At 44.0% G+C, this 13,307-nt stretch overlaps 2 protein-coding genes across 2 annotated transcripts in view; one reads left to right on the top strand and one right to left on the bottom strand.

Annotated features, from left to right (window-relative positions):
- Window positions 1-69: 69 nt before the first annotated feature.
- On the top strand, window positions 70-12,046 carry PIGF (phosphatidylinositol glycan anchor biosynthesis class F). Its single transcript, XM_069768632.1, has 6 exons — window positions 70-94; window positions 3,721-3,952; window positions 4,209-4,300; window positions 6,181-6,297; window positions 7,358-7,466; window positions 11,400-12,046. The coding sequence occupies exons 2-6, from the start codon at window positions 3,725-3,727 to the stop codon at window positions 11,511-11,513; spliced, it is 660 nt and encodes a 219-aa protein (XP_069624733.1). The 5' UTR covers window positions 70-94; window positions 3,721-3,724; the 3' UTR covers window positions 11,514-12,046.
- RHOQ (ras homolog family member Q) overlaps window positions 8,650-13,307 on the bottom strand; it is a 48,072-nt gene continuing 43,414 nt past the window's right edge. The window contains exon 5 of the mRNA XM_069768631.1: window positions 8,650-11,924. Within this exon, the coding sequence (XP_069624732.1) occupies window positions 11,769-11,924 (156 nt within the window). The 3' untranslated portion in view covers window positions 8,650-11,768. The remainder of the gene's footprint in view (window positions 11,925-13,307) is intronic.

Raw genomic sequence — 13,307 nt, 5'->3', positions numbered from 1 at the left:
GTGTTGCCGCCTCCTCGCTCGGATTGGCTGCGCGTCCTCGCTGGTTGTGGGCGGAGCTAGGCTCAGGTGTTGGAGGAGGAGTGGTGAGCGGCAGGTGAGTGCTGAGCGCTGCGCTCTGGTGACGGTGACCGGGGATACACCGGCGGCGGCCATGTAGTGTGCTGCCTCATACACGGACAGTGATAGATGCTACTGACGTGTGCATAGCACAGGCTCTGAGCCTCAGCCCTAATGTGCGAGTATATAGGTGTACACTGTGTGCTTAGGCCGGTCTCACACGTCCAGATTTTTCCGGTACGTGAAAAAATGGTCCCGGAGCCTTCCGTGTGCTGTCCGTGTTTCTCTTCCGTGTGGTGTCCATGTATTGAAGCATTTTTTTCAATTTTAACCCTATAACTTTAAAAAAGCAGACGGACGGCAACCGTGTCCAATACGTGTTTACACGCACCCATTGACTTTAATGGATCCGTGCGCTCCCACGAACACTGACCTGTCTCCGTGTTTTACACACGGTCCGTGAAAACACGCTGACATGTGCAGAGACACATTGATTGTAATGTGTGTACGTGTCTCCGGTACGTGAGGAAACTGTCACCACACGTACCGGAGCCACTGACGTGCGAAACCGGCCTCACATATAGGGATCAGCCGCTATGGCCGCCGGCAGGATTGTCTCCTAGACGTGGCGTCCCGGACCGTGCGCAGAGACGGATGTATGCTAACTCTTACATTGCTTGGCAGCGAAACTAGAATCAAAATTTTAGAAGCTAATATCCCTGCGACAGAGATGAGAAATTAAAAAATAAAACTACATTTTACCGTGCTCGTGGCCTGCAAAAGTATTCACCTCCTTGGCATTTTCCGTGTTTTTTTTTTTTTTTTTAAGTGTTTGCATCAATTCATGTAAAGATCATGCCTATAACTGTGATCACTTGTTTTTCTTTTTAACAAATAGGACAAAATAACTGAAAACTTCAATTTGCATATTCACCCCACCTTAAAGTCTGTACTTTGTAGAGCCTCCATTCTGTCACAGTTACAGCTGCAAGTCACTTTACATCTCTATGAGCTTTCCACATTTAGCCACTGGGACTTTTGCCCATTCATCAATGCAAAACTGCTCCATCTCCTTCAGGTTAGGCCATTCTCACACGTCCAGATAATTCCGGTACCGGAGTTGTCCGTGTGCTCATGTAGGCCATCCGTGTGATGATCGTGAGTACGTTTTTAGGGTCCGTGTGCTGTACGTGTGTCCGTGTATTGCAACAATTTTTACAATTTTAACCCTATGACAGGAAAAACGCACACGGACCCGTTGACTTTAATGGGTCCGTGTGATCCGTGCGCTCCCACGAACACTGACATGTCTCCATGTTTTGCAAACGAACACACGGTCCATGAAAACACGCTGACATGTGCAGAGACACTTTTACTTTAATGTGTCTACGTGAGTCAGCACACGTACCGGAGCCACTGACGTGTGAAACCGGCCTCAGATGATTTCCTCTGGCGAGCAGCAATCTTCAAGTCTGACCACATATTCTCAATTTGACTAAGGTCTGGGCCTTCACTAGGCCACTCCTAAGCATTTACACTCTCCCGCTTAAACCACTTGAGTGTTGCCTTAGCAGTATGCTTTGCGTCACTGTCATGTTGGAAGGTGAACCTCCGTCCCAGTCTCTAATCACTGACAGACTGAAATAGATTTTGCTCAAGAACATCCCTGTATTTCACACCATCCATTCTCCCTGTCCCTGCTGCTGAAAAACATCCACACAGCATGATGTTGCCACCATGTTTCACTGTGGGGATGGTGTTCTTGGGGTGATGAGCTGTGTTGGTTTGCCATCAGACATAGCGTTTACTTTGGTAGCCAAAAAGTTCAGTTTTGGTCTCATCTGACCACAGCACCTTCCTCCATACATTTGGGGAGTCTCCCACGAGCCTAACAATGTTTGTGTGTAAGTAAATGCTTTTTTCTGCCCACTCTATGGAGGGTACGGCGTATTGTGGTCGTATGGACAGATACTTCAGGCTCTGCTTGAGAACTCTGCATCACCTTCAGGGCTACCTTTTTGTCTCTGTGCTGCCTCTCTGACTAGTGCCCTCCTTGCCCAGGCTGAGAGTTTTGGTGGGCGTCCCTCTCTTGGTAGGTTTGTTGTGGTACCATGTTGTTCCCATTTGATGATCATGGATTTGATGGTGCTCCGGGGATCATCAGAGATTGGGATTTTTTTTTATAACCCAACCCTGACTTGTACTTCTAAACAACTTAGTCCCTAACTTGTTTGGAGATCTCCTTGGTCTTCAAGGTGTTTGGTTAGTGGTGCCTCTTGTTAAAGGGAACCTGTCACCCCAAAAATCGATGATGAGCTGCGGCCACCGGCATCAGGGGCTTATTACAGAATGCTGTAGATAAGCCCCTGATGCCGGTGGCCGCATCTTATCTTCTATTTTTGGGGTGACAGGTTCCCTTTAATGCTGTGGCCTTTCAGAAAAGGTAAAGTGTATATACTGACAGACATGTGACACTTAGATTGTACACAGGGGGCTTCCTGTCACTAAGCATGTGACTTAAGAAGGTAATTGCTTGAAGTAATTGCTTGCACTAGAAATTTTTAGGGGCTTCATGGCAAAAGGGGTGAATACATATGCACATGCTAATTTTTAGTTATTTGTTCCCATAAATGTAATTTTTGCCTATATTTTTCTCACTTCACCAACTTAAGACTATTTAATGGTGATGCATCACCCGCAAATCAGATTACAAAAATATATAAACACAGGTTGTAATGTAACAAAATAGGATGTAAAAAAAACAAAAAACAAGGGGGTGAATACTTTCCCAAGCCACTGTTCCATGATGTGGCTAATTTAATGTGCTCAAACGAGTGAAAGGTCCTCTTTAAGGAAAAAAATAAATAAATTAAAAAGGGAGATAAAATAATAAAGGGAAAGACATCAAAATGTAAACGGGTGCAAGGAATATCCTGCTTAGGGGATGTAAATAGGCCCTGGAGCACTGAGAATCACTGCGCTGCAGCCAGATGTGGCGGGGAATGATAAAAGATGGGTGTTCGGTGCAGACCGGAGCTTGCCAGAGTCTCATATCTGGGGCTAATGAAAAGGGGCAAATTAGGCTACTTTCACACATCAGGTTTTTGCCGTCGGGCACAATCCGGCGAATTTTGAGAAAAAAAAAACAGATCCAGCAAAATTTGCCGCCGGATCCGTTTTTTTTTTCTCATAGACTTGTATTAGCGCCGGATTACGCCAGATGGCCTCACGTTTTGTCCTTTTTTTGACAGTCGGAAAAAATTTTCTGTCCGGCGGCCGGAGACAACAGACAGAAAAACTTTTTTTGTGTTCGTCGAAAAAACGGACAGCAACGGATCCAATGACGGAATCAGGCGACGGATTCCGTTTTTTTTAAACTGAGCATGCCTCTTTTTTTTTTTAGTGTTTGTGCACGATTTCCTTTCTGGTCTCTCTCTCTCTATCCAAAATAGCCGGCAGATGAACATACTCGGATGAGGCGAAAAATCGGATCCGTTGCATCAGTGTTTTGCAACAACCTGATGTGTGAAAGTAGGCTTATTAAAAAGAAAAAGAAGCGCAAGAAGATTTTTACAAATTGTTTTAAATCTGTGACATTTATGTTTGGGTTTTTATTATGTGTGTGTGTATATGTATAATATACATTTTTTTTCTTTACTGTAGGATCATGGATGAAACGGAGATCAGGAGACTCTCAGTAGGACACGTCCTGTGTGGGTTGTCCGTTCTCCTCTCTCTTTGTGTCCCACCACTCCTCCTAGATGAGTTCTCACTTTTGGGAACGCACCTCACGTGGATTTGCATCTGCTCCGTTTGTGTGATTACTGTTAACGTTTTCTTACTACTGACCCTGAAACCAAATCCTTCAACCAAAAGAAGCTCATTGACACACAAGGTATTAAAGTTGTCTGAGATTAGAAACTAAGGAGTTTTCTTTTCTTTTTCTAGAAACAGCGCCCCTTTTGTCCACTGGCTGTGAATGGTATTGCAGCATATTGGGACGGAATTGTAATATCAAACACAACCTGTAGATAAATGTAAGAAGAGAAACTAAGGCCCCTTTTTCTAATTTTCAAATAGAGAGCCCAACCTAACTCCATCGCCATTTTATTATTTCAGAACCGATTTCTAATATTTTCTGTTTATTTCAGATCAATAAACTGTACAGATCCTGCCTGTACTTCTCTGCCTCCTGCCTGCTGTTCCATGGGATTATAGTCTTGTACGGAGCGCCTCTTATAGAGTAAGTTTTATGTAATGCCATGTCTGACTGAGCTGATGATACATTATCTAAGCCACTGACATTGTAGCCGAAGCCTTAAGGCTATGTTCACACTCGGTTCTTTGACGTGAATTTTTCATAAGTTTTATTTTTTGGGGGGTGGATTTTGACACTGCTTTTGTTTTGGGGATTTTTTTTCTGCCCAATCAGAAGTGAAATTTGGAGTTTGTTTTTTTACGAGCAAGAATTGACATGTTGCTTCTTTTTCACACGCTGAAAAAAAACAGCACCATGAGCACTTTAGGAGGGTTTTCTCATTGTAATGAATAGAAAGAGCATTTGAAGTTCTTTTATATGTGGGTTTTGGGGGCTGAATCTGTTCCAAGATCCACAACAAAACCTCTGTTGCACACAACGCCTTTTTTTCAGGGGGATTCCAACTGAAACCCATCTGAAAAAGTTGCACAAAAAATTAACAATGCACAGCAATGTCAAATTAACTTTGCTGCGTACATGTTCAGTCTTTTTATTACTTTTTTTTTTTTTAACTGCTTCAGGATTCAGAGAGGGTGAAGCGGTGAAACTTAGTACCGTATGTCTTTTTTAGCAGAAGCTGCCTGCTAGTTATAGTTTATTAAACGATAGAAAAAAAAAAAGATGTTGGCGATGGAGCAGCCGCAAAAATGACTAAAAAAAAAACTGTGAAGAAAGCCACGTCAGGAACGAGACCGTAGGCAAATATCACGTGCACATGTCCAAAGGGTATTTTCACAAAGGTTTTTTTTTTGCAAGGATTTTTCATGCGGAACAATACACAAGTTTTTTCGGTAGATTTTGGGAAGATTCTGCTCCAGAATCCATGTAAAGAGACCCAGCGTGAGAATATCTTAAAGGAAGCTAGTCGGATGCATTAGGATTTGTTGGTAGTCAGAGTGTATCTATTATGTTATAAAGGTGACATTTTCAGTAAAACTCATGTGCAACTATCTGATTTTGCTCATATTTGATTAAAATTAACTTTTTTTTTTTCCACCTCGCACCACTGTTATCCATAGGACATGTCTTACAGTAATCAGGTGACTGTGCATAGATTTTAGTAAGGCTATGTTAACACGCTGCGGATCCATAGCGTTTCCGCAGTTCCAGGTCCGCAGCAGTTTCCCATGCGTTTTACAGTACAATGTAAACCTACGGGAAACGCAATCCGCAGTGCACATGCTGCGGAAAAAAACGGCGCGGAAACGCAGCGGTTTACATTCCGCAGCATGTCAATTCTTTGTGCAGAATCCACAGCGGTTTTACACCTGCTCCATAATAGAAAACCGCAGGTGTAAAACTCCAGTCGAATCCGCACAAAAAACCCGGTAAATCCACAGGTAAAACGCAGTGCCTTTTACCTGCGGTTTTCACAAATCCGCTGCGGAAAAATCTGCAGACCTCAAGAACACGTGCACATACCCTAAAGGGTAGTGAACGGGGCACTCTTCACTTAGCATTAAACAGTTTCTTTATTGCGATTCCACAGAGATTAGACGGAATCTTGTAACATCCTTGGCTAACAGTCGTTTCGCTTAGAGATCACAGTTCCTCTGAGCCATCTGATGGCTCAGAGGAAGCATAATAGCGCGAAACTGCTTTTAGCTACGTTTGTTACAAAAAACAATCTTTTTAATGCAAAGTGAAGGGTGCCCAGGTTTCTACTGCTTACTTTTTCAGTGGGCTTTTTTGCTGATTATCATCGCCTGAGCAGTTTTGCTGCTATCTCAGTGCATGATGTCGTAGATGGGTGCCGGCATGGTATGAATAGGGTGAACTGTACCAGATCCACGGTTTTATCTGTATTGCATATATAAATTTTAGCTACAACATATTTTATTGTTTTTTTTCTGCTTTCTATACAGATCAGTGGGAGAAACGTTTTTGTTGGCTGTCCTGCTCTCGTCTTTCACCACATCTCGCTGTCTCTGTATACTAGGACCAAACTTCCATGCTTGGATCAGGGTGTTCAGTAAAGATGGGTAAAACCTATCCGGATATTTTATATAATATGATTGTATACATTTAACCCCTTCTTACACAGCATGGTATAGGGAGCTGGTAGGAATCAGACCATTCTGGGCAATTACAGCGCAATCTCTAGCTGTGGCCGGCAGCCCCTGCATCTGACACCCACCTAGACTCCAGTCTACCATGTACTGCAGCCAAGCAGGCCCTGCGTAAGGCAAGATCTTTTCGGATGCAATGACAATACAGCAGTATTACAGTGTATTAGCTAAGAAATAAAAATAAAGGGTTAAATTTAGTGATGGGATAAGGTGTTATCCACCATGCTCGGGTGCTAAGTCTTCGGCGTGCTCAAATAATATGTTCGAGTCTCTGCATGTCTCATAGCCGCAGCACATGCAGGGATTTCCTAACCAAAAGATAATCCCTGCATGTGGGACTCAGACATATTTTTTGAGCACACCAGAGACACTCTGCCAGCACCTCGTCCAAGCACATTCACTCTTCACTAATTAAGTTCTATTGTAGCGTGAAAAAAAATCCTGTACAGTGTTTTGTTATAAAAACAAAACCCTAAATAATACTTCCACATCCGAAACAATGTTATTCATCCAACAATGCAAAAAAAACGCAATGCCTCAAAAGCTGTTCATCTCCTCCCAAAAAACTGGGATACAATGTTCTACGCACATCAAAGTGACACCAATGAAAACTACAAGTCGTCATGTAAAACAAGCCGTAATACAGCCAATGTTTTAGGAAGTTTTATTGGTCAGATATCTGTTACAGAATGTGTATATGCATTATGTATAGAGCGGACCCAGTCCATCAGTCAGATCGGTCATCTGTAGCCACCGGATGGGAGCCTTGACGGCACCCGCGGCTCTTCTATTAGTAGGCGGCGCAACAGTCATGTGACGTTGTGCCAGGCTGGCAAAAGAGCCCTAGATGGTGGAAGGTACGAGGCGGCTCCAACGGCCACAGATTACTGATGTGACCAATGAACTGGGTCCTGTGAATCAATCTGCACCAATTTTAATTGTGCACGTTAGATTTTTTTTTATATATTTTTAGGGCAATGTCGGTCTGGGACCACAGCCTACAGATAACCACGATCTGCAGTATAATCGGAGCCTGGCTGGGAGCATTCCCTTTACCGTTAGACTGGGATCGGTCTTGGCAGGTGAGTTCGTCACCGATACGTGGCACACTGTAATAGCTTCGTATTGTATGGAGCACAGCTCTTACGGGGGGCCGTGTCTATTAGATGCGCTACCAGTAGAACAGTGCTACGTACAATATACGAGAAGAGGCTCAGGAGGCGAGCGCGGTTACATGTGTTTAACATCTGCTCCAGCGTTCTGTACCAGAAAAAGCAATTTATAACAACTACAGTGAAGCTGCTGTGAAAGGGATGTTTGTTTGTTTTTGTGGGGCATCTAAGTTACAAGTGGGAAGCACTGAGAAAAACAAGCCATACTTACCACTGGAATCTGCCCCGAGTGGAAATGATGATGCCCGAACCTCCAGTCATCTGACCCTGCAGCAAGTTGGTGGCCTCAGAATTGAGATCACTTATGGCCCAACGGATACTTAAGTGCGGCTTCTTTATGGGAAAGCTCTCCGCTGGTCATAACCTGAATTAGTCCTAGAATATTATTATTTTCTGTCGCCTGATCTGGTACATCTGGCTAATAATTTTTTATAATATGGTATGAAATTGGTTGGTGACCTCCTATGTCCTGCACATGGGCTCATGCAGACGTCCATACAAATTTGTCTGAGCAATGTCCGGACCGACAGGCTGGGGATCTTCCAAACTAAGCGTGACAGCTTCTTTTATTTCTAGGAAGCTGTGACGCTTAGGTCGGGAGATCCACAGCCAGCCTGGGCATTGTGGTACGATCTCGGACCGATTTGAACGGACGTCTTGAATGAGCCCATAATGAGAGAGAAGGGGCTACACTATCAATTCAGCATTGTAGCCGCTTTACCTTTATCCTTACAGTAAGAGACCCGACGGCGCGGCTGTATTCAAGTGACTGACTTGTTGCAGTTCCCTGCACAGCTGGAGGCCGGGGTGGCACTGTGCAGAGGAAATGTAGAACCAAATGTGTGCTGTGGTCCTTTTGCGCTTAATAATCAGCAGGCAATTCTGCGGCCCCTGACAGATTTATAAAGTGATTGCCCCTCGTGGACATGAATTGGGAAGACGCCCTTTAATTTCATATCTCAAACATATACAATTGGGAAGTGGTCCAGCCAAGCACAGTCATGTGAATGAGACGCAGGCGGCCTCTACCGGCGTGATGGATATGCATTGGCCATCTTTTACTAGAAAGACAGTGATCACACAGAGACGCGAGTAGCAAACACTGCATGGATTTATTAGGCAATGAGAAATGGACTCCGCTCATCACAGATAGTTGCTCCAAAGACAGACTGAGGCACATCGGCGTGATCAAATTGTGCAGAGGCTCGCATTAAAGTTTTTGTTTTCCAAGCTTGCCTGCGAGTGAAGAAGTGATGGGCATTTTCACAAGACATGGACAATACCTCGGCTCTAGGCAATGCGGTTTCCTTATCGACAAGTGCGGCTTAACGGAGTCTTCAATGTAAAAAATAGCAAAACGTTTTCTCCCAGTCCTTGTACGTCTCATACTTAGTCCTTAAATAACCCAATCATTCTGTACCGCTTCAATGTAGAAAAAAAAAGCAATATCAAAGAAACACAGTGCCTTGTAGGTTGTCAGACTAATAGAAAAGACCTAGACACCATCTATGTAGAGGCTTAATGTAAACTATAGAACATGCAGAAATCTTTAAAAAAAAAAAGTCACACGGAATTCACCCTAGAGGAGTCTCGTATATAACCGCCACGTTCTCGATTACTGCCATACACTTAGGGTTTGGGTATAAATCAAGATGAGGGCGTTCATTGTGTTCTGTATCAGATATATGGGATTTTCATTATTTCATGATCACTAAAGAGGTTGTCCACTACTTTACCCATCGACCTACCTTTAGATTGAGGGGGGGGGGGGGCGCAAGTGGTCCGACCCCAATCAGCTGTTTTTGGTGTCAGCAGCCAGAAACGCTGCTCAGTCATCTGCTAGTGGCCGCGGCCGGTACTGCACATCTCCCCCTATTCAAATCAATAGGAGGCGCAGGACACTGAGCAGTTTCCCAATTGAGAATTTCCATCGCCAACACTGAAAACAGCTGATCAGTGCAAGTGCCGGACCTCAACAGATTAGACACAGGTCGTAAGGATAGGTCATCAATGATAAAGTAGTGGATAACCTCTCTAAATTTGAAATTTAAAAAAAAAAGGTTAGGGGTAGTGTTCTCAACTATTACAAAGTAATAGTTGCTTTATTTTGGAAACCACACCACAGATTGAAGTGAATAGAGCGGAGCTACTATACCAGAAACAAACCATTGGTCAGTGGTGGCACTGTTTCCAACAAAGAGACTATGGTTTTCCTAAATGTAAACAACCCTTTTAATGGGGGTCATTTTCAGATTACTCTTGTGTCCATATGTCAGCGTTATGTACTTTAGGTCTGTGGTGTGGGACAGGTTATATGTAAGGCCACGACTGTTATAGGTTAGACAGCTTACAGGGTCAGCTCATTGACCCAATTCAGGGAAAAGGACCCCTGATGATTAGAAATCTACTATACTATTTCTCTGATGAGACAATCCCTTTAAATGATTATGTTTGGAGCCACAGCAGTGGATAAAGCTGTAAGAAAAGTCCTGGATAAAGTGCAGTTATCTACTAGTAATCAGTGGGGGATGAATATAAGCCCCTTGTGTCATCTCCATATAATATGGCTTCCTACTACAGCTTCACAGGGATGATCACAAAGGCTACCTGTAAACCTTCATGCGCCCCAGATAGTGTGTCTGTGACTACTCCTGTGGGAGATGGCACGTAGACAATTGGGTCATACAATGAGGATTTTTAATAACTGTACAAACAGGTGTAGTAAACTCTTGTAATCCCCATGAACTAATAATACTGGAGCATCTCTTTATGTGCAGCTCCTTTATTATTCCTCTTGGAAAATTAAATAGTCAGAAAGTTACCTGTGTGGGGGAGAGTCCATTTATAGTCCACAATGTCCTAACTCGGACGAGAATCGCCACGCTCGGACTGGCCATCGGCCTTCCTGACCTGAGCGTGACAGCATGTATTTCTATGCGGCTGTCATGCTCAGGTCAGGAGAGCTGCCGGCCAGTCCGAGCACCGCGTTGTGATCCTCGTCAGAGTTCTATGGCCGTCTGACTATTCCCTTAGACTGTATGGACATGTCCCTTTGACAGAGGGAATAGTAACACCCTGATGTCAATTTAGCTATACATTTTTAGGAGGAATAACAGAGGAACAACCACACAATGATGAACACTGTTCAGAATTTTTATTTCATGGGTAAGACATGACGGCAAATATTTTAAGAGGTCAAAAATAGTGTTTGGTAACCCTTGTGGCTCATTTAATGGCGGCTTAATGTCTGATATCTACCCTGCAGCTCACAGTCTTATCGTATGTTCATCTTCTTGAGTCCAGACAAGAAGCAGAAATTTCAGCGGCCCGAGCTTTTTTTCCACAGACATCACAAATGTGGTGGTCCCCATACACATCAGCTAGTCAGCTGCGACTGCCAGCTTTCATCTAATATGTATGGAGACCTCGAGTGAGATACATCTATCATGGGACGTGTGCTATCCGTACCCATGGACTCGCGCTCAGTGTGGATTATGGTTTATTCTTAGAAGACTGGGTACAATTGTAGTAAATATCCCCTGTTCTGTTGGGGCTGGAACAAGCGTTCCTGGTGTTATATGTGCATCGCCCCTGCTAGAAAAGATCATCCACCCACCTGGCCCTTTAATAGACACCATCATGTCCATTGCGATAGAACATGTACTGTACATAAGAGACCAATCCTGGTAAAACTAACCTAGGACTCTTAATGCTTTCTTACATTAAATCTGTAACTGGAAATGAAAACCAGTCAGCTTATGTAGTGGACATATCTTGTACTGGTTTTACCTGCATTTCTACCTTTTGTGCTAAAAAATAACTTGGTTTTCTTTCTTCCCGCAGGTATGGCCGATCTCCTGCTCCCTAGGCGCTACATTCGGCTATGTTTCCGGTCTTCTACTGGCTCCATTCTGGATTTATTGGAACAGGAAAAGGCTCACATACAAAAGCAGATAGTGAAAACTGGAGGATGACGAGGACACGAGCTCCTGTTTGTGCGAAACTAGACCAGACAGCGTTACCGCACTGCACACATCTAGTGTCACTATGAACGAGACCCTGAGAAACCACATCTTTCCTTCAGGAGGTTTGTGACCCATCATGTCCTCGAGGACCACATCTCTGTAAATCGGGTAAATAAAGGTCTTTTGTGCAGCCGTGGCACCGCTCTCGTGTGCAGGGGACTTGTATTGGAGGCGCAGGGCGCCCGTCTCACGTGATCAGACAGCAGTTTATACATCTCGAGCCTATTCTTCTCTTCATGGCGTTCTTCTTTGGAGTTAAAATAGCGATGATGGACTCGTCAAAGACGGCTTTCAGTCCTTTCTGTGTCAACGCCGAACACTCCACATAGCAGCACGCCCCAATCTGCCAGGAAAAAAAAAGCCATTGGTAAAACTTCAGTTTACAATGTCAAAAGCGTTTATCTATGGCACATAGTTGGGATGGTAGCTATTGGAAAAATAAAGTACGGTATATAGGGTGGTGTACTTTTTGTGTGCGGATACCTTTGTTTTGAAATATGCATAGTTCTCAACGCTCTACCAGATTTCATTTCTGTGCTGCTCCGAACTTCCTCGCTAGCACATAAGTGCTGTCATCCTGGGCTCAGCTGACATTAGCCGACTGATTATTCATGAAGTCGAGGCTAATAACTGCAAGAGAAGCCCATGAGGCCGGCATTGCAGTACTGCCCTGGTTCAGCTGCTACGTTGTATCACCGTGGACACTAGACCAGTGTGAATATTTTTGCTAGTATCTAATGAACACCCATTAGTGATGAGTGAGCGCGCTCGTGTCCCAATAAGAGTATTTTCGGCATGCTCAAAAAAAAAAAACCGCTCCAGGTCTCACGGCTGTTCGACAGTCGCAACACTTGCAGGGATTGGCTGTTTATTAGGCTGTCCCTGGATCTTTTGCAGCTGTCGAATACCCACGGAATCTCGACCATTTTTGTTGAGCATGCCAAAAAAACTTGATTAGGATACACTCGGATAAAACTTTATCTGAGCACCCTCACTCATCACTTAACCCATACCATGAGGACCTCACCATCGTAAAAGCTGTATGTATGGATTGGGGTATAAAGCATGTTCATAAGCAGGGCTGTCGAGTCGGTAAGCCAAACCTCCGGACTCCACAGCCCTGCTTATGAACATGCTTTATGTTCATAAGGTATCCATATGGACCCCAATGATAGAAACAGCTGCGACCCCTTCTATGTGCAATCGCTGGAGGTCCCAGCATCAGAAACCTTTCATGACCATGAAGATTATTATGTCTGCTACATTGATGTTTTCAGTGTCAGGTACAGGTAATGAGAATATATTAGGCAGTCGGTGCTGTCGCATAGCCTCAGCTTCCTTGCAATTGTTCTATGAACGGGTGTAAAGTAAGATGTCAGTGGTGGTTGCACTATGAGCCTTTGCTATTTGGCAGCACAGTCAGTTTTTGCATAAGCCCCCTGATCTTCTGTATTTGCTGTAGAACGGCTGCTCTTTGGCTCTATTCCCTGTGATCCTGGGACAGACTGCAGCTCGTGAGTCACTATGTGCTGGGAGACAGGAGGAGGGAAGCGGCGATATCTGAGCTTACATCATTTTGCAGGCAAATGGGAGAACCGCTTAGTGTAAAAAAAAGAAAAAAAAAAACGCTGGTAAATGCATATAAAATTCCTTACTAGTCTTGACAATACTAAGTATAAGCAGAATCCTGCTCACTGGTCTGCAGGGCAGCGGACATATATTTATT

Source organism: Ranitomeya imitator, chromosome 5 (genome assembly GCF_032444005.1).
Source record: "Ranitomeya imitator isolate aRanImi1 chromosome 5, aRanImi1.pri, whole genome shotgun sequence".
NCBI lineage: Eukaryota > Metazoa > Chordata > Amphibia > Anura > Dendrobatidae > Ranitomeya > Ranitomeya imitator.
This window is presented reverse-complemented; position numbering and strand designations above follow the sequence as displayed.